This window comes from Erigeron canadensis, chromosome 2, assembly GCF_010389155.1.
Source record: "Erigeron canadensis isolate Cc75 chromosome 2, C_canadensis_v1, whole genome shotgun sequence".
In the NCBI taxonomy this organism is placed as follows: Eukaryota; Viridiplantae; Streptophyta; class Magnoliopsida; order Asterales; family Asteraceae; genus Erigeron; species Erigeron canadensis.
The window spans coordinates 5364002-5386547 of NC_057762.1; the positions used below are offsets into that span (position 1 = coordinate 5364002).

The 22546-nt window shown below is 33.8% G+C and overlaps 1 protein-coding gene and 1 pseudogene across 2 annotated transcripts in view; one reads left to right on the top strand and one right to left on the bottom strand.

Annotated features, from left to right (window-relative positions):
• The window catches only part of LOC122588967, a 24170-nt pseudogene extending 9545 nt beyond the window's left edge, over window positions 1-14625 (top strand).
• The window catches only part of LOC122588964 (beta-glucuronosyltransferase GlcAT14B-like), a 22715-nt gene extending 412 nt beyond the window's left edge, over window positions 1-22303 (bottom strand). The window contains exons 1-4 of one of the 2 annotated variants that reach the window (XM_043761192.1): window positions 21450-22303; window positions 21292-21367; window positions 21081-21196; window positions 18990-19445 (exon numbers count right to left, since the gene is read on the bottom strand). In XM_043761192.1, the coding sequence (XP_043617127.1) occupies window positions 18990-19445; window positions 21081-21196; window positions 21292-21367; window positions 21450-22014 (1213 nt within the window). In that variant the 5' untranslated portion in view covers window positions 22015-22303. Of the gene's footprint in view, window positions 1-18530; window positions 19446-21080; window positions 21197-21291; window positions 21368-21449 lie in introns of those variants that run through there. The other variant, XM_043761191.1, reaches the window with a different exon arrangement.
• Between the last annotated feature and the right edge of the window lie 243 nt (window positions 22304-22546).

Consider the following 22546-nt stretch of genomic DNA (forward strand, 5'->3'; position numbering starts at 1 on the left):
ACATACCCAATCTCTGCTAATGCAGAGTATAAAAGAGATAAGATGTAGACAATCTTATCTATATTATAAGGAAAATGTAAGTGATTAATGTAACAAGTATTCAAAAGTTGTATTCATTTTAACAAAAAATAAAAATTGAGTGACTAAAATTATAAGATAATGAAAAATGGGTAACTAAATGGTAGAAAAATGAAAGTATATCCCATTATTATAATCTATATTATGATATAACTAAAAGAGGGGTTGGGGTACACTTGACACCCCTAATCCCCCTTCTTTAGCTTAATTTTTCATCCTTATTAATTCTCTAATTTTATAATACTAATCTAAATTAATTTACACTTTTTGGTTTTCCATCACCAATTTACACTTTAACCCCAATTTAAAACAATTAATTTACACTTTTTTGTTTCCATCATCAATTTATACTTTAACCCAATTTAAAAAAATAACTTACACTTTTGATTTTTCATCACCAATTTACGCTTTAACCAAATAAAAATAATTAATTATACTTTTTGGTTTTTACCACATTTACACTTAAAAATATTAATTTACACTTTTTGGTTTCCATCACTAATTTACAATTTCACCCAATTTAAAAATAGTTAATTTACACTTTTCGGTTTTATTGGTAATCTATAATATACTTACGTACGACAACAAAAAAAGAAGCTACGATCAACTACAAAAGGGTTTTCATTTTATATACTTTGCACATAATAATCAATATTATTATATTTAACTTTGAATTCTTATGTTATTGTTATTATTATTTCTTTTATTTTAGTTTGAGGTTCGTTATGGACTTTTCTTCAACAACAAAAAATATGACCACATAATTCATTTTGAAGGTCTTAAGCCAACACATGTTAACCATCATTTACGACTCCGTGTTGTGCATGTATGGACTGTTTCGGAGTGGAACAACCAAAGTGTAACAATCGTCTTAGAAATGTTCTAAATAAGTTCCTCGAATCGTACTTCGCCATTAGATCGGCTAGACGGTTCAATTTATTTAAGTTCTTGACGTACTTTAGACCCATTATATGCTTATATGAAGGTCAATTTGATCTTAAATCTTGATTTATATGACGAGTTATGATTAAATATGATGAAATACTAAAGTTCGGTTCGAAAACGTTCGTGTTCATAAAAGTTCTAGTCCAAAAGTCCATAAATGGTTCTTGCACATATTAAGCATTTATTATGGGAAGACTGTAAATAGAGAGTTAGAGAGAGAAAACCCTAGTCATCATCTTCTCCATCTCTCCACTCTCTCACTAAAACACACATCAAAACACCATAAAACACACACTCGCATCTCTTGATTTTGATACATTTAATCGAAATCGTTTGTACTTTTAGCATCCTTGTGATAATCAAAACACACTTCTTGAATCATTTCTCAGGTAACAACAACATTTGATGGGCTTTTGAGCAAATTAAAAATATACTTTTTCAAGTTCATGTTCTTGATGATTTGGTCCAATTTTGAATGAAAATCGTGTTAAATGTTAATGGGTTTTGTCTGAATGTGTTTTAATAACATTTGTATGAACAAATTTGGGTCATAACATGCTTTAATCTACAAAACCATTTTTGAAAATGAAGGTACAACTTGTCTTGAAGGTTATGACTTGTTCATGTATATTTTAATCTTGAAATCATTAAAAGTGTTAGTAGATGATGTTATTGAGTATATTGTACTAGTGTTATGTCCAAATAAGTCCTGAAAATCGATCTAGACCTCCATTTTGGTGCTCGTACTTGTTCAGCCGACTTGAGCCTAGAACGACCTTGTTAATACGATCTTGCACTACGATGATCTTGATCACCAAGATCGTCCTAGGGAAGCCCTCTTGTACTCTTGTGCTTTCTCGTTTGATCTCGTGTTGTGATTATGTTTTGTTTCGGTGTGTGGTTGGGAACCATACACCCTGGTAGCCATTCCTTTGGAAAGGTTTCGCTCAATCAATTATTCGTGAACTAGAAATGATCGTGTACTCTTACTCTTACTCTTGAACCTTGAAACGATCTTGTTCCAGGACCGTCCTAGTTCCAGAACCGTTTAATGTCCAGGCGCGTCCTAAGTCCCAGAATCGTCCCTGCCCTAACTCTAGGACGATCTGTCCTAGTGAAACTCTAGGACGACCTTGTCCTAGTGAAACCCTAGAACGATCTTGACACTAAAACGATCTTGTACCAAACTTGGCATACTTGAACTTAAATCAACTAGATCTTGTACTTAATCACTAGACTAGTCCTAGCTTCATTACATTGCAATAATATACACAAAGGCTATACAAACATGTCAAGACTAGCCCAAACTCGAATCCTAGCTAAGATCATTGCTCAATCATTGACCAAGTACATTAATGTCAGGATTCATCTTAATTATTAAAGTGCAAGTTCTATGAACCAAAAACTAAGTTCTTAAGGCTAAAGATCATTATTAAAGACATGTTCAACTCAGCAACATTATAATTACATGTGTGGGTTCAAAGACGTTCAGATCGAGTCCGGTCCAAGTACCTAAGTTCATTCAAACTTATTTTGAGTCAAAACGTTCAAGGATCATCAAGGACCAAATCATCAGCTCATCAAGGACATTTCAATGATTAATTAATCACATGAACTAATATGCGTACTTATTTATGATCAATGACTTGTACTTAGGCTTCCATCAAGACGTGCTTGGATTTTGATAGATATAACTTATCTATCTCTGTGCTTATAAATTGTGCTTGTACCAGATCACTGTGAGTTCACTAATCCTCCTTCGTACATTTTGTTCAAGTTCTTTTATCAGGGACTGAAAAGCATGAAAACTATTTTGTACTAATATATATGTTCTTGAACTATTTGCGTACTATTTATGATCTTGTAAGATACTTATGATATGATTCTTAACTATTTAAAAGGGGTATTTAAGTCTTGAATGAGCAAGATCCTTAAATACATTTATATACTGTACTTGTTCATTTCCATGTTAGTTCTTACTTGTTCTTGTTCAGTCCTTATTAACTGCTATCAATTCATATCACCCAGTTCAGGGATTGAACCGTAGGTAATTATGGACAACGCTGTTTAGGGTAGGCCACCCTCTTTCTCCGTAGTTCTGGAGGATGCATATTATTTGTTCTTGTTCTGATCTAGATCTTACTTGACTTACTTGATTATTATGAGCATATCGTCACATTACAGTTCAGTTCTGGCCAATCGGGTTAGCAGTGACAATACATGTATAGTTCATTAATTGTCCTTGTACTGTTCTTACTATTGCAAAGTACTTTGTTAAACGTACGGTTCTTATGACCTTGTACTTATTCTACATATTAATTATATGTATACTAAATAGTACTTTATGTGAATCTCACCAACTACTTTCGTAGTTGACCTTTGAACTTACATGCTTTTCAGGCTAGACTAGTAGATCTTTTAGCATAGGAGTCTTCCTCTTTAGCTCATCTCATTTGGCGACTGTTCGAGCATTCATGACCAGGAGCTGTGAAGACTTTCCTTTCCTTATTCAATTCCAGATCGGTACTTTGAGACAATGTTCTGTCTTTTGAATATTATCTATTCTGGGTATACCCCATGTTCTGTAGTAACTATTATACTCCTATCTTCTTAATGTTATTGGTGTGTTAGAACTTGTTCTGTGTGCAATTGTGCTTATCTGTACATCCCGTATATTCCGCTTTAGCGGGGGTTACACAAGAAAATCAAAACGTTCAAGATGGTTTGTTGATGAATTGATATGTTTTTCAAATTATATAGTTTACACTTTTAATATATAAGGAACTATAAATTTTTTAGCTTTCATATGTTTCTTTTTAGCTTTCGTATTTATTAAGTTGTGATATATGACTTAACTAATCTAAATACTACATATTAAATTTGTATTTTTAACTTATATTACTCTTAGAATTTACGTTATATCTTTCTATAACCTTTTAGATATAAAGTCTAAGTTTGCTATGAGTAGGTTTCTAATTACTTTATATATTGACTTTGATTATTTTGATATCGTTTTAAAAGTAGCTCATTAATGGTGTATACTTAAGATTTACGATTATATCTTCTATAAGCGTTTAGATAAAAAGTCGAATTTTGCTATGAATAGATTATGATTATTTTAATATATCGACTATGATTATTTTGAATATGTTTTGAAACTAGCTCATTAATGGTGTATTTTTTAGCCGTTGTTGTTCTATCAGGGAAAAATGCTACATATGAAATAGTGTTGAATGTTTAGTATGGTTATTTAGCATGGTGGAACAATTCATTTAGTTTGTGTATGACAGATATACTTCGGATCTTATGAAAAACATGATATCAATTTTAAATAATACTTTAGATAAAACCCTTTAATCCACGTTATGTTTAGGATTTCACACAACAGGAGATGGTTTTCCAAGGTTTTGACTCGACTTTTTTTATCAACAATTTGTTTCCCTATCTTTCTTGCAGTAACCGATAAATCATTTGGTCGACATTTGGAATGTCCTTGGTTGGGTTCATTTTTTTATCTTAAATAATTTTTCTGAATCTGTATGCAAAGATGTTTATCGGTTCTTATGGTTAAGTTCTTTAGGATTATTTTTTAAAATTGGATTAAATACATACAAACACACTAACAGAACTTACCAGTTTTTTTTGCTATTTGCAGGGCACTATCATACATGGCTCAGTCAATGGTAAATTGACAGAAAAAATAAGAGTATTTTGACCGATGGAGTGGCTATTCAGCTAACAAATTTCCAAGTTGATTTCGGTATATCTATTTAATATATTTGAATTTCAATTTTTTAGATTTGATTAATATACTTTGAGACTACCCGTCTATTGGACGAGCCTAAACACTAGTATAAATATAAAAGATAGATGCTTAAACAATAAAAAAAAATAAAAGATTGGGAATAAACGAGTGATTTTCCCGTCTAAAACTTTGTTCTGTGTTCCTTTGAATTCATCAAATTCAACGCACGGGAAAGAAGGGGAAGGGAAAAAAGGGATGGCAAGAAACATTTCAAGTACTGCCGTCGGTCCAAGTTATTAAATAATCTGTTCACTACTACTACGCCCTACCTAAAACTAGGCATTGATTTACTCAAACACATGCCCTACGTTTTATTTTCAATATTGTATTCAAATGAATAATTATTTTATACCAAAAATAAAATACGAGCAAGAGAATATGACAACTTTACACCATAAATTTTGTTTTGGATATTTGATAAAATTACATAACTTCAAGACCTTCTATACGGCTAAATGACGAACTTAGATAAGTTAAGACTAAATTCAATTTAATATATATAACAAAATTGATATTTGGTGTAATTTGTGACGCAATACTAAAATTTGAACATTTACCTTAAAATTGATATAACACTAAACATAACACCAAATTTTAATATCCGTTATTTTAATCATTTAGTACAGTATTTTGATTTCTTTTAGACCATAGATAATAAATAGATAAATATTGATAAGTCATCTATACTCCTTTATAAAGGAAACCACTTTAAGTAATTAAGAAACTAATGGTCTAAAATGTCCATCAACTTAATATATATTTTTACCCACCTCTACACTTGGACTAAACTATCCTTATGAAAACTTTACACCCCGATTCTATCTCCCAACTCTATCTCTACACAAAAAAAACTAGCTTTCTCAAGCGATCGTTTCCCTTAAGTCGCAGCAGCGCGCGAGCACAAGGCTAGTTAATACTTAAGTGTTACGGAGTAAAACTTAAACATTAGATTTGCTAACCAGTGCCCCTAGTGCATTAGTTAAGAAACATTTAATAAACTTGTTATTTCTTATTAATCAAAAATTATATTAATGTGTATTAATTCAACCTAACAATTTTTATATTTAGATAAACAATTAATACATATTTTCATTTTAGGAAAGTTGGACTTCATTAAATGCTTTATTAAATACTTCTTAACTAGTGCACTAAAAACACTAGTTAGCAAATCCTAATTTATTTTATGTGAAATGTTGAAGATAGAAACAAAATAAGATAGGTGTTCAGTGAATACATCGTGTGAAAAGCAAATTTCATGTGAGATTTTCTAAAAAACAATCCCATTTCTTCTAACGGGTCATGTTCATCATGTACAAAATACTAAACGTTGTCTAAGAGCATTATTTCATTTTCAATATATAATATATCTATACTTTCTATTAAAATTTTTCTCCCTATTGAATTTTATTCATTTTGGGATATACAATTGTTCAAATGGTCTATACTCTATAATGATAAAATTACAAAATCAATTCATTATTTCCTAAATTATATTTAACAACCCCTTTAAATCAATCACATATACCATTTGACGCAATCACCGCTACCGCTACCATCTATCGTCCTCACTACTAACAGTCACTGCCAGTACTACTGGCCGCTGCCATGTTTTGCGGCTAACGTGTAATATATATATTATATATATTTATGGCAAGGTTCATATGAGAATCATTCATATATGAACATATCTATGCACGACTTTGTTCACATAGACTATTCACATATGAACATTAAGATATAATTTAAAAATTCTCATGGTCCTCCAATTCAAATAGTTCTTAGTTCACATGAACTTATATATATGAGATTGTTATTATATTAGTATAAACAAGTATCTTTTAACATAAGAACATATATGTTTCAATGTCTGAATCAAATTTTACATCACATAGTTATTTTGAAACTTTTAAAACACTAAAACATATTATATACTTAAATTATATATATATATATATATATATATATTAGTTGTCAACAACAGTGTTGGTAATTATTAAATACGTTTATAAATAATAGTCAATATGGTATAAGCTTTAAACTTTTCAACAAAAATGAGGTTGTTTTAGCTATGTAATTTATTAATAAATTTTGTTCTTTCATGTTAAATTTAAACATATAAATGGACGATGATTATTTGGTGATGTGCATCATATCTGGTGCAAAATGATGGTTTAAATAGTGTTGCACAAATAATTTTCAACAAAATTTGTACTATTTTGATGTGATGAATAGTAATGCAAAATAATTTTGAGTCTTGGTGATGGTAAATGGTTTGCAATTTGCACCATATTTGTATTATTTTGGTGCTTTGGTGCATAAATAGTGTTGGTGAATATGTGGATTTAGTATCACCAATTGATTAGCTTTGATGCATACACTAGTTTGAAGTGAACCGAAAGTTAGTTCTTTGTTAACACAAAACTCTACCCAACTAACTATCCGCCCAGCCGTAGATGTTAATCCTATTAACTAGCCTATTATCATCAATCTCGTTAGCCCAGCCCATCATTTTACTAGGTATATAAATTATATTAATATACTAAAAAGCATATGAATGTACAAGTGCCTTGCATACACTAAAAACCTATGTAAATATACAGTACTTTATGCGTGAAATGTACAAGCTTTAAAGCACATACTAACTTTAACTAAATTGGTTTTAACCCCTAAGTTTTAACCAATTTCGTTTTAACTCCCTAAAATTTCTATTTTTAACTTGTACCCCATATCAAAGTTTCGTTTTCATTTTCTTGACAATAAACTTTTAGGTTCTCATGTTTCCATCATACAACTTTCACACAGTTACGTTTTACTTTTAAACATTTGGTCTTTGAAAATCTTCATTTGTGTTTTATACATATAGTTTTTCATTAAACAATAACTTTTATAATCGTTACGTTTTACGTTCATGTTACATTTAAAACATTAACATAGTTATTGTTTATGTTTTTACACATCTTAATATTCTTTACATTATTTTATTGTATTGCTACATGTTAGTTGTTTTTAATGAAAGTTTTCATCTTTTAACTTGTATCCCAAATCAAAATTTTCGTTTTCATTTTATTAACACTAAACTTTGGGTTCTCAGGTTTCATTATACACTTTGCACACAGTTACGGTTTAACTTTAAAGATTTGTTTTGATTATTTTCTTCCGATTTATACATATATATATATATCGTTTTTAATATATAATAATTTTCATCATGCTTACGCTTATATTCATAAAACATTTAAAGCATTAATATAGTTATTGTTTGTGTTTAATATGACTTATTATTCTTTTATAATATTTTTAATGTTATTGCTAAATGTTAATTGTCATTTTTAAAGTTTGGGTTCGAATATTTGACATAATTTGCCAAATGTTTATATATAAAATACGTACCCCGCGACAACGCGCGGGGTCAATAACTAGTTATGGTATTATAAAGCTAGTCATACATATATATAGTCTAGTTTGTCTCTGGTTCTTGAGGTCCAATCAAAAGATGTGGTTTCACAACAGATAAATCTCAGAATCACTAATGTAAGGGGGTGTTCGGCATAGAGGAATAAAAAAAATGTCATGGACAATGAAAATAGTGAAAAAGAATATAAGTATTTAAAAAAAAATAGATATTGTCGTTGGTACAAACAGAGAACGAAAAAAATACAAAATTAAATAATTATTAATTTAATACATATAACATCATTAATATATTATATACACTAGGTTTTTACCCGCACGATGTGCGGCTATTTAAAACAATCATTAAATAAAGTTTTGACTATCGTTCTAAAATAAAAAAATAAAAAAAGTTTTGACTAATGTTATTAATTTTGTAATGTGAGACTATTAGAACAATCATTTATCAAAGTTTTGACTAATGTTATTTATTTTATAGCTAAGATTAAAGATAAAATGTATTAAATTTAATCACATAATTAAAATTATCAATAATATAATATGAATCGTTTTTTTTCAAACTTATTCATGAACATATCTTATAATCCATACACTAAAACTAAGTCCTTACAAAAATTCGTAAAAAAATCATTAAAACTTAACATATTAGTTTGATAGTAATAATATAATAAAGAACTGTAATTTGTAGCATTATATAATATTAATATTGAATTATAAAGCTGTAATTGTGATATATATACATAAGATTGATCATTTTGATGGAAGATTTTTTTTTTTTAATCTAAAACTTTCTATAAATATAAAATAGGCTATAAAATATTGTTAAAAATATGAAGTTGCACATGGGATAAATCTTATGTGACAATTTTTAGAATGACTTTAGTTTAAAGAATGTTTTAGAAGGCTTGTTTAATTACTCTTTTAATAAATATATATATATATATATATATTCTGTTCACATCTATTCCTTATATTTGTAGAGATTGAAAGAATGAAATGATCTTCACTTCTTCATAATGTAATAATTTCCCGGATATACTAGCTTATGGTGTTACTATGAAAGTTTTAAGCTTTTATTTTATTTTAATCTTTCAAGAAAGTTTGCCTGTTTCATCATTAAAATTTTGTGTTTTAATATTCACGTTGTATTGTTCTAACGATGTGTTAGTTTTTTTTCCATTGGTAAGTGATAAGCGCAAATGTTACAATATACCCGGGAAAACCCAAAGGGATGTGAACTATTATATCACATGAATAGAGGGCATAATCCGATGCTAAGACTAATTGAGCTACATATATATTTGAATGACTAACCAGAAACGAATATTTATACTAAAATTGAGTATGCAAAAGATCGGCTGTTTGATAAGTCTTTTCATTTCAGGATCATTTGGCCGGACCAGCACCACCACCTGCTGCAATGCTGCGGAGAATCATAACTCGCTCTTCTCTATCAAAACGATGTCGTTTCCTCATCAGTCAACCTTCCCCCGTTGACTCTTTCCGTCGATGTTCTTCTTCAATTGCCTCCTCTCACCTTCCGCCTTCAACTTCCGACCAACAACCGCCGGCATCCTCTGACTTCACTTCTCAACCGCCCACCACATATCCGTCGACCGTCCGGATTGAACAACCCCCCTGGTCCATCCTTCTATCTATTTTTTATTTATATTTTCAATTTAAATTATATTATATATATATATATATATATATAATATATACACATTTGGTTATAAATATGTAATTTGTAAGTGTTATTAATGCAGAGCATTCTCATGAACCGTCTTCAGATTCAGAACTTGTTAAGCATCTCAAAAGCATTATTAAGGTTCCTTCCCTTTTCTTTCGTCCTTGTTTATATCGAATCGAATTCGTATAATAACTCAAAGCGTATCGTCTCTACTCGAATGAAGCATATATAGTACTAGATAATGTTCTTTGTGTATTGTGTTGTTACATTAGGAAAAATTTGTTTGGTTTTCAACTTAAAATGACTTATGACTCTATTTTGTGTACCTCACTTTCAAATATTGCTATTGTATGTATGCGGCGGTACTTTTGCTTACGAGGAAAGTGGCAACTTGTATAGATGCCACGTCAGCAAAAGTATCATCGGATACATACAATGACAAAGTTGAATACACATTTTCTTAAGCTGGATCAACTTTAGACAAAGGTGACTGCTTTTTAAAAGCTAAGCTTTTACGAGCGCTCTTTTCAATAGTAGATTTAGGGATGTTTGGCTGAGTTGTTTTTGAGAAGCTCATGGATGATGGTTTCTTGGAAAGTGCTTATTAAGGCGGAATGTTTTTTTTTCCCCTTCCCTTTGTAGTAAGCATAAGCACTTGTAAAGAAGAAGATTATAATGCCAGAATGTTTGTTTCTCGTTGCTCTAAATTTAATTAATTTATCAACAACTTGAGAGAAACTTGATGCACAAAATTTCATAATATGTTCTTAGTGGTGTGCAACAGTTGATTGATTTGTATTGATTTTTAATGCTCTTCACTTGTTCAACTTACTTATCACTTCTTACCCAACTTTCAGCTATAAACATTGAGTCTCTTTATGGCCATAGAAATTATTTGATGCCATTTTCTGGATATCACAATTTAAGGTTTTTATAACTGTTCGTTTGTTTGATTATCTTGGTGTTTTTGGTTTTGTTTTCATCTTCATGAACTTGGGTTGCTTCTTCAGTTTAGAGGGGGTCCAATATCAGTTGCTGAATACATGGAGGAAGTCCTGATAAATCCAAAAGCTGGGTTTTATATCAATCGGGATGTTTTTGGTGCAGAAGGTGACTTTATAACCTCCCCCGAAGTAAGCCAAATGTTTGGAGAGGTAATTTGATTGGTTCTGTAAATCATTCTTAGCAGTGGTTGCTGTCGTTCTGTTATTTATGATTTCTAAGTTAAGATTTATCACAACAGTGTTCCATTATGAATCATGTTTGCAATTTCTGCTTCAGATGGTTGGTGTTTGGGCAATGTGTTTGTGGGAGCAAATGGGGCAACCTAATGAGGTCAATCTAGTCGAGCTTGGCCCTGGAAGAGGAACTCTCATGGCCGATCTCTTACGAGTATGCTGCTACTCTTTATGATTGCTTGATATGTATTTTACAATTTCCATGCTTAATCTATATCTTTTAATGTGGTTTTTCCTATATATCTTGCTAATTCTACTTTGATAATATGGGAATGTGATAATAGGGTGGTTCAAATTTGAAAAGTTTACAACATCCCTACACATACACATGATTGAAGTGAGTCCAGCATTAAAGAATATCCAAAAGACAACCTTGAAATGCAATAACGAGGATGGCGCTGATGAAAATACTGCTACCACCTTGACTGGAACGCCTGTTTCGTGGCACTCGACCCTAGATGAGGTTCCAACCGGAGGTAAGATATCTTTGATTTCACTGACAGTGTTGTCTCTAATTTTAACCTTTTTAATATCTATGGATTTCAACTGTTTCACATATCTCATGTGCCATATAGTGTCTTTAAGATATATAAAAATGTCAATGCATTCGATTTATCTCAGTAAAGTAATTTCTGTGTCATATCCAGCTGTATGATCAGCATATGCAGCCATGCATCGTATTGTAACTTTTTTGGAGTTTCCTTCTACATAAAAATGACCTGTTTCTGTTACTTATATGGTTTCTTCTACCTGTTCTGCATTGTTGAATACAATTAAAAATGGTCTTTCCCTTTTCTAAAGATGATAGTAGTTAGTTTCCATTGGATAAATGGAAATATTTAGGCATATCGTCCATAATTGTTGTGCTTTGTTGTGCGTTCACCGTTAAAATTGTGATAGATAAGCTTAGTGAACTGTGAATGTAGAGACTGTCAATATGTTGTATTTTTTGAAAGGCTTAAAGGGTCGTAACTTTCTCTGACGTCATTGTTTTTTTCTTAAATGCAGTGCCAACAATTATTATTGCTCATGAATTCTTTGATGCTTTACCCGTTCATCAATTTCAGGTGTTTGTAGTTTACATTCTGTTTATTGTCTTATACAAAATTTTGGTGATTCTTAAAAAACTAATTTGTTTGTTTTCAAGCACTTATCTACATTAAATTTTTAGATGTCTAATGTCCTGCATTTAAAGGTTTAGTTTCTTATTAGCACTTTAATTGCAAAATACTATCATTGAAAACTGAATTCCGCATTAAAGCGTTCTTCCTTCAGTTTTATTGTCTTATACTATCCAGGGTGCGAATTGAGTTAGGCTGAGTCATTTTAGATAGTCACTCCATTCTGAAGATAATGAAAACTTAAGTTGACCCATGTGGAAGATTTTGACTAACAGTCAGACCCCAATTCACCCCTTATTTGAAAAATCCAAGAAATTTTATGGACCCACACCAACCTTGCCAATATCTTGAAGTGATTGCTAATGAGTAAATCTGTAAACTTTGATTCGATCCTTGCAAAAATAATGAAAGTGTTGCATTTTCTTTTGGGATGGAGGGAGTATAATACACATTTCTTTCTTATAATACCAAGGGGAGAAAGGAAAAAAGTTCTACATGGTTGGTCTTCATTATCATGTAATGCTGCTTATTACATGCTTACCCATATCTTAATTATTTTTTTCAGAAAGCTTCCCGTGGATGGTGTGAAAAGATGATTGATGTTGCTGAAGACTCAAAGTACGTTTTAGAGATGCACCATTATCATCTATTCCATTAGGCAACCCTTGTGATAGCTTGCTGATATAATTTGTCATATCTTTCATTTGTTAACTCCTCAGGTTCCGTGTCGTGCTCTCACCTCAGCCTACCCCAGCAACTCTCTATCTTTTAAAGCGTTGCAAATGGGCTCAGACTGAAGAGTTGAGTAAATTAGAACATATAGAGGTTAGCCCCAAGACAATGGATCTGACACAAACTATTGCTAAGAGAATAGGTACTGATGGTGGCGGGGCACTCATTATAGATTATGGCTTGGATGGGATTGTCTCTGACAGTCTTCAGGTCTGCCACTATCCTAACAACCCAAACTGATATACAAGAGCATTGACCAATATTATATGTCCTCTCTGTAATTGTTATGGATGGCAAATTGGATGGGTCAAAAGTGGTTGGATTGACCCACTAACACTTTCTACACTTTCAAATGGTAACCCTATTTCGAAAATATTGGTGGTTAATATTAGGGTATCGTTTGAACAAACGTAACCCAAGGTTACCGGTTTTCATATAGATGGCTTGAAGTTACCTTCTCTAGTAATTATGATTACATTTTGATTTGGTAATTCTGCTGCGTGACGTTTAGAACATTTGGTTTTCAATTGTAAGGTCTGAGCTATTTTTTCTTATTTCTTTTCTTGTTCTTCATGATCAGTTAAACAAAATGTATTTTTCTGTTTTACGTTCCCCCTACATCACTTCATTTTCAGGTCTTAAAGCATTCATGCCTCATTTTCTCTTAGAAGATATGCATCTTGTTATAATCTTACGATTTCGGTTCTGTAGGCAATACGAAAACATAAATTTGTTAATATGTTGGATGATCCTGGTTCCGCTGATTTAAGTGCGTATGTTGACTTTCCTGCAATTAGGCACTCCGCTGAGGAAGTTTCAGGTCTGTATTCCTTACTTGTGGCAATGCATAATCACTATGCCTATCTTCCCTGCCGCCGTTGAAAATTACTTTAATGGACAAATGTCTAAATACCATTCTGTAATATTACAAATACTAGAATCTCGTATATCAAAATCATTGTTTGATACCTTTTAACTTTTATCAGCTGTTGAAGTGGTAATTGTGGGGAGACTTTTAATACTTTTCTTGAGACATCACAAAACATAAAATTCGGAAGGAGTAGTATTATGATTCATGACCTCCATATTTACTTGAGTGGAAACTGATAATTTTGAAACTTGCAGAAGATGTGTCCGTGTACGGCCCCATCACTCAGTCTCAGTTTCTTGGTAATCTTGGAATAAATTTTCGTGTGGAAGCTTTACTACAAAACTGCACAGAGGAGCAAGCCGAATCTCTGAGAACAGGGTACTGGCGGTTGGTAGGGGAGGGTGAAGCCCCATTTTGGGAAGGTCCGGATGAGCAGACACCTATAGGAATGGGTAGTCGCTATCTGGCAATGGCTATTGTTAACAAGAAGCTAGGTACTCCCGTCCCTTTCCAATAGGATCATGCCATAAAAAAGGCCATTGGTAGTTACAGGCTGCTTAAAGCTAATGCTCTAAGAACATTATGGTAGATCATATATTGGACTTTTCATATATTGACTTATAGGCGGTAGTGTACGGTTTAAACGTCTTTTATGGAGTGCTGCAACATGTACCAAAATAGCTGATTTATAAGAGGCCCGAGTCGATGGATATCATATATATCTTTTTTTCTTACTCTGTGTTCATGTGAACGGGTCTCCTTTGTGTTCATGTACAAGCTAGTTCACTTTATATACATGCTGACTTGCTGAGTATAGGTATTGCTTAATTTGTTGATTACCAAGTGTCCAAGACTTCTTCATTTGATAAACATTGCAAGATAAAGCCTTAATTAATGAAGTTAGTACTTAGTCCAGTTGTATATCAAAATGGGTTGATTTGCATTGGATTAATGGAATGTGGTAATACAAAAAGGCATACCAGTGTAACATATTTTTACATTTTCTTTTGAATGTTATTTCTCTCAACTGCAAATAAACAAAAAATACCACTATATACAAGTTTTGTTTCAAAAAATAACATGGACAATCCAAGTGGACTGTTTATATAAAGTCGCATTAGCAAAACTTCTAAGGTAAAGAAATATTGTACATTCGTACTATATCTGTTGTGGCCACGTGGGCTAACACAATATGGACTCAGGTTAGATTCTTGGCCAAATGCAGTTAAAAAAAAAAAAATTATTGGCCAAATGTTGGGTTATAGTAGTCAGGAGGCACAAGTCTTTTGCGGATGTGATTGGTGGGTTAAAAAATGGTATTGTTGATCAAGAAAAAAAATACCCTTTACACAGTATCTAGGTGGACTACGTTGAATAGAATTGAATTAAAGCAAAAGTTGAATGAATTTCAGTAATTTCTAATTTATTAGAAGATATATAATACGTAAACGTCAAAACTTAAAACTCACATCAATCTATAAATAATAGCCCAGTTGTTAAGCAGGCACTAATAATGACTAATAATGAGTTAATGACGTGACAAAAGGGCAAGATTCCAACCCCCCACCTGTTAATCTCGCATATTAGTTTATGCGCCAACAGAAAGTTAAAATTAGTTATTATAAAATTCACAACAAACAAAGACCTTTTATACCCGCAGTATCCATATGCCAATAATTTAGTATATAATGTTCGCAAACATGAAAAACTTTATCTGTGTTGTCCGAGTAAATATATGCCCGGTTTCCATCTAATCGTGCAGATCGGGGCGTTTCTAGGTTCCTTCTGGTTTGAACCAATCCCAGTTTGAACCAGAAGGAATAAGACTGATTTTTAATACAACAACAACAACTGGTCCTAGTCCTCTCCCAAGCTCCCAAAAAGGAATTGGTTCCTTCTGGTTCAAACTTGGAACAATTGATAGGTCCAAAGGTGGAGGTATGAGGGAGGTGAGCTGTAGACAGTTTTAAAATAGGTCCAAAGGAACAATCCCAGTCTTATTCCTTCTGGTTTAATCGCCTAGCTAGATTAAACCTAGTCCTCTCCCAAGCTCCCAAAACCCCTAAACTAGTCCTAGTCCTCTAATAAACCCTCATCGGTCATGTCCTCTGAGCATTTTGGGGCAGCCAAGAGTAACCTCCCCCCTCGATTTTGGCCTCCCTCTACACAGGCCAAAACCACTACGGAGGTTACCAAGAACCAAAGTCTACGAAAAAAGTCTACAAAAACCTATTCCCATTTGCCTTACCCTCACTGGCCACCTCCTCCATCAGGAAACTCCATCGTAACCTTCGGTATTCTATCCTTCCACCTCCGTCGACCTACCTCTCCTCCTGTCAGGACAAAGCCTTCTTTGGCGGCGAGTCACCAAAGTTGGGCCTACTTCACCCGGTCAAACCAACACAAACCACCTTGGGCAAGGCAATATAGGAAAAGGATGTCGATCAAAGTCCCGCAAAAGACAAACCCTACCCTAATCCTCTACTTTAATCCTAGCTCTCCAGGCCGTCCTATCCGACGTCAAGTCCTCCAACAAACCAAGATCTATTAGGTCCTTCGCTAATCGGTCCTCCCACCTCATCTTAGGCCTTCCTCTTCTTCGTGTGCCTTCAACGTGAATAGACTCCGCTCTCCTTAGTGGTGTTGTTCGATCCTTTCTCCTAACATGGCCAAACCATCTCAAGTGCCCTTCTCTTAGCTTGTTAATGATGGTCCCTACTTCAAGTTCTGCTCTAAAAACTCCTATGGGGATCCTGTCTGATAGGGTCTTCCCGCAAGACTACCTTAGCATCCTCATCTCTGCTACCTCTACTCGAGATGCTTGGGCTTTTGTCATCGGCCAACATTCTGACCCGTATAACATAGCCGGTCTAATAGCGACTCTGTAGAACTTCCCTTTCAGTTTTAGCGGGATCCGCTTGTCGCACATGACTCCATAAGCTACCCTCCACCGCATTCATCCAGCTTGGATTCGATGTGTCACGTCTTCGTCTATCCCCCCCGATTTGTGTATCACCGATCCCAGGTACCTAAAAGACGCCTTCGGACCCAATATCCGCTCCCTAATGCGAATAACCTCATCCCCATTTTGACTTATCCCCTGCTTATCGAAGTTACATCGTAGGTATTCAGTCTTCTCTCGGCTCACACACAAACCATTGTCTTCAAGGGCTTCTCTCCATTTCTCCAACCTACGGTTTAGCTCTTCTATCGATCTCGCAATCATTGCAATGTCATCGGCAAAAATCATGCACCACGGTAGTTCCTCCTGAAGGCCACTGGAAAACTTGCCTAAGATCAATCTAAAAAGGTATGGGCGAACAAAATCATAATATCCAATTCATAAATACAGCTTTAGGTTTTTATTTTACGGTCATGATGTTTGGAATTGTAGTGGTTTGGGGTTAAATATGTTATGAAATCCGTTTTTATGTGTTAGATCTAGGATGTGCAAATGACCGGACCCACGAAAACCCAGCCCGACTCGCGACCCGCAAGTGCATGAAAATCGAAACCGTGACCCGGCCCGTGATAGTTCGGGTCGGGTTCGGGCGGTCGCAAATGGATCACGGGTTTCCTTCACTTTTTTCGGTTTTTGGCTTGACCCGGCCTGGCTTGGCCCGGCCCGCGCAACCCGTGACCCGAAAATGCAACAAAAGCTTGACCCGTGACCCGGCCCGTTAGCCCTTCGGTCGGGGCGGTTCCGGGTCGGGTCATGGGTTTTGAGTTTTTTTCTCATTCCTAGTTAGATCAATAGTTTTGTACGTAAATCTGGTTTTTTGTTAACAGTTACTCTAGTTAAACTGTATGAGAATCTGATTTGTATGTAAATCTGGTTAAACAATGTTGCATCAGTTTGAAAAATCTCTCTTCTTTGGATACATGAACGAGGGTTCGATCCCTACCTCCTGCAAAAAATAGCCAGAGTTCCTCTAGAAGTAACATCTCTATTTTCGGGTAAAGATGAGACTATCTACATCTTACTTTCTCTATCATTGTGACTCTAGTTGCATAAATGGTTAATAAAGGGTTTGTGATTTTATCTTCATTTCCTTGTATTTACGGGTTGTGATTCAAAATACAATCTTCTATAGTTCTATGCATTTAACAATAGCGTAAACAAAGTTCTCGAAGCTATGTTTATTGTTTCTCTTAACACTTAATCATTGTTTATATAGAATACAACTTTTATGCACTCTACTGCTTTTAAAATGTTATATGAAAAATAGATTTAGATTGTTGAACTTTGAATAAATCTACCGATGCTGCTGTTATACCCAATATAGTAACACAGGTAAGTTTTGTCTGGGAAGAGCCTAGCCTAAAAATTTTTAAAGCCGATCCAGGAACTCGCATAGTGGAAAACTGGAAATCACCGCAGTTTAGAGAGATAGAAGGCGATACTTATGAATCACTGAATCAATTAGCATATGTCACAGCTAAAGATTCATTCAAATTATTATATGATGACTGTTACTTTGGTCAAGTTAAGCCATTCTATAATGGGTCAAATCCAGTAACATATATAGAGAATGTGTGCTTTAAAACTAGCATGTACCTGCCTAATATAACAACACCGAACACATTGTGTGATCAATGATCCAAGTATCTGACAGTAAGGTCTAAAGTAGAGCAAACAGAAAAAGAAAAAGTTTTGAACTTGTGATATATTTTACATCATGTTTCTTGTGCAGGTTAAATGGAGTGTTTTTTTTTTTTCAAGGACTAATCAATACAGACATCCATTCTTGATCTCCACCACCACCAGCAGTCCACCACCACCACCCAAACCCCTTTAATAAAGCTATAAAAATTGGTGAATAGGGTTCTAAAAAGAATTGGCTCAGTCACAGGTTACTACAACAAAAACCCACATTTAACAAAAAATTATTTCCATTCCATTACCTTGCTTTCTTCAGCAGCATAATGTTTCGATCGAGTCTAACGCCTGCCACAAGTCGCAAAATTAGATAAGCCACTTGGTGATGGTCGTTTTTCCGCACACGAACTAATTACAGCCGATCAATATTCACCACCTGTCATCTGCATTGTCTTGGCCTGAAACTCTCCTCTGACAAAAGAGACTTTACAAGATTTCCTAACCTTGTTGCCCCGGAAGTGGGGTTAAGGAGTGTTAAATTTCCAACTACTGAACAAGGATCTGAACCATTTTCACGACTACCAATGCACCATCCACCAGGAACAATCATATCTGGGCCTCTGAACAGTAATTCTGAGTCAATCTTGTCTAGCACAGGTTCATCTTGGTGGAACTTTCTTGCGAACGGTGCGTTGCTGTCAACCATTCTTTGCATGTCAGCTAAGGTAAGGTAGTGAGGATGCTGCTTTGGAGGGTTGTCCCATGCGATGAAGTGCAGATCACTGTTGACAGTAGTATTGCGGAATTCTTTTGCGTTACATAATACAGTATGAAAATAGCCTTCAGGAGAGGAGATAAAATTTGCATAATACATAAGGACCGTTCGAGGTAAATTGTCCCAGCCCCATATACAGAAGTCGATGAATGGGCGAGATAAAACCATCCACGCAGATCCTGCGTATAAAGCAAAAATTATAGACATCATTACAACCAAGTATAAACAAAGAGCTGTAGGCTTAACTAACTATCATTCCTGTGAAAATGCAACAAACATAGACACACTATACTACCATAGTATGCAAAATTTGATAACTATGGTCAAATGTTAAAAATGTGTTACAGGACTATTGTAATTAACCTTCTTTGTCATAACTCCAAATTCGATCTTTTCCGTGTTGTGTTTATCAGCCTACCTATGAGATCAAGGATTTGGTTGAAATGAAAACTCAAAGGATTTTGTCTAAGACATCACTCTTTATAAACTACATTGGTGTTGTTGCCTAAACGATATGAAGGAAAAGGTTTAAGGTGTGCATCAGTCCAAAACTGCAGGTGCTGGAGAAATTATAAATAAAATAAAACAGTTTATGCAGGTTGTAGACTGGTTCAAGATTGACAGGTCCAATATTCCAAATCGGTTCAGGTGGTTTGTACGTCCTCAACAGATTCATGAATAACTAATATAAATGAAAAGCGAATGAAAAAACTAGAACATGAACGTTTCCGGTCTCCATGTTGAAGCAAATAATTTAAGACATTTCTCAGGGGATAAATTTAAAACTTCTACATAAAGTTAAAGTTCTTCTTCCAGTTTAAAGTTGGGGAGTAGAGGATTCGTTTCCATTAACTAAACGTATATAACTCAAAATTCTGTGTGTTTTACAATCCCATCCTGGATCCATACCTACTGTATTGTCACAATAAAACCCGTCATTATGAATCATTTTGCTGATGTGTGAGATGGGTTCTGATGTTGCCAATGGTCCATGGGTTATAGCTAAAAGCCATTGTAGTTCACTAGCAGAGTCTTATAATAGCCACAAAATGCTAGTTACAACCAATAAGACAGTAAAAAACAAGATTTTTTAAACTCATCTCTTCAAGGTCCTAATATTTTCATCAACCAAAACACAAGAATCCCAAAGTCGATATTTCAAAAAGATGTACAAACTCAACCTTACAATCTACAATGCCTCATTAACATTCAAAGTTCTAATTATATGGTTCAGTGGTATGCTTACATCAAAGGTTTAAATTTTTTTTTACTATACCTCATGTTCTTAGATCAAATAACGACTAATTATTTGAAGCCAAATAAATTAAATGGATAAGACAAGGAAATGGTATCCAAGCAGTTAAACTACACACGTATATTCTTTCATAATTTCTGCCGCCAATCATATTACAGTCCAAATCAGGCTCCAAAACAACACAACACATGTTCAGAAGTTAGGTTCAAACATCACAAGCACAACCCATATAGGAACTAAGAATGAATATTAGAAAAAGGATTGCTGAAAAATCAAGCACGGGCAATGCCAACCTATATCAGGTAAAAAACATATCTCAAACTTCAAACAAACATTTAGCATATGCACATTTTGAGACCATTTGTTCTTGCTTCGATTTTCACCTAATTTCACATCCAAAATTAAATACTATATCCACTCCCAAAATATATGTGTACATCACAATCATGCATATACTCCAATTGACAAAACAACCAAGCAACAACCCAATATGCAAAAGCAATTACAATTAATAGCAAACAAAAATAAACTACTAAATTCCATGGCTAAGAAAAAAAACCTGTAAATAATTTGAAGGCCGTCGGTACACTTCGTCTCTGTGTGATCCAAAACACATCCGTTTTTTCCGTCATATACAATCCCGGATCAACAATCACAGGCTTTGCTCTTTGAAACCTAAATACCAACACAAACACAATCAGATCCAAAAATCGTTAAAACGACAGACATTGCTTACAAAACACAACTAAATCACTAAATAGATCCCTTACTCTTTCCATCCAATATTACTTGTATGATCAATAAAGTTAAGATCCCTCGGTAACGAATTAAACGTATGAAACAGATCTGAAAACACAAACTAAACACATGAAAAAACAAAACACACAAAAATGTACTATAATTCACAAATCTACCAACAAAAATGTACCATCTTGCGTAACAAGCGGATAATCCGAAGCACTAAGATTAATAAACCAATCCCAATCCAATCCATTCTTTAACAAAATCGCAGCCGCGTGCAGCGTATTCGCAACCATAGTGGGCCCACGATACGTCACTAAATTAGCCTTAGTGATCATAACCACATTACCAAATTCCACAAAAACCGGGTGAGTGGTAACAAATTCATTTAACAACATTCGTTCTTCGGGCGAAGATTCGGCATCTAAATGAACAACATAACGATTATTAGGATGATATAAAGCAAGTAAAGTTCGTTTTAACATTACCCCATCATGATTTGACCCGGATATCAAGTAAGCGAACCGAACGGGTCGGGTAATTGGATCCGGGCGGGTTGGGTGAAGCTTATCTTCGACAAAAACGGACGACCCGGAACCTGGGTAGTATCCAGAAAGTGGGTTTGAAGTTATGGTTATGAAAAAAATGAGAAATAAAGAAAGGGTTGACCCGACTGCTAATGGGTAGATCCATTTTCGTTTTATGGTATGTGGGTGTTTCATATGCATGTAAAAGCTTCTTAATTTCTTCATGAATGATTATGAAAATGATAAAAAATAAAAAAAATTAAGGATCTTGAAAATTTGGGGGAAAATATGACAACTTTTTTTTTGACAGGATTTGTTGTTGATGATGTTTAGAGAACAATGAAGGATGTGTGTCGTGTGTGTGTGTTTTGGGGAATCAACGGCGGCGTGAGAGTACAGATTTCGAAGATGTTTTTTTATTTAATTATTTTTTCTGAAGTAGTTGGAAGGAGATGAGAAAAATGGAAATGAAATGAAAATGGAGTTTCTTGTATGTATATCTGTGTAAAATAATTTCAACTTGTTTGAAATAATGACGACTGATATGTTGTGTATTTGTATCTTATCTTATAAAATATAATACGAGTAATAAATAAAAATTGTTTGTTTGATTAGTTAATTAATTAATGTGGACAAGAATTTAGTTAATTAATTAATGTGGACAAGAATGAAATAAATAAATTAGTGTGGGGTATTGTTTTAGTATATATATTGTGATTGAATTGATGGTAATGTTTTTATTCTCTTTGATTGTAAT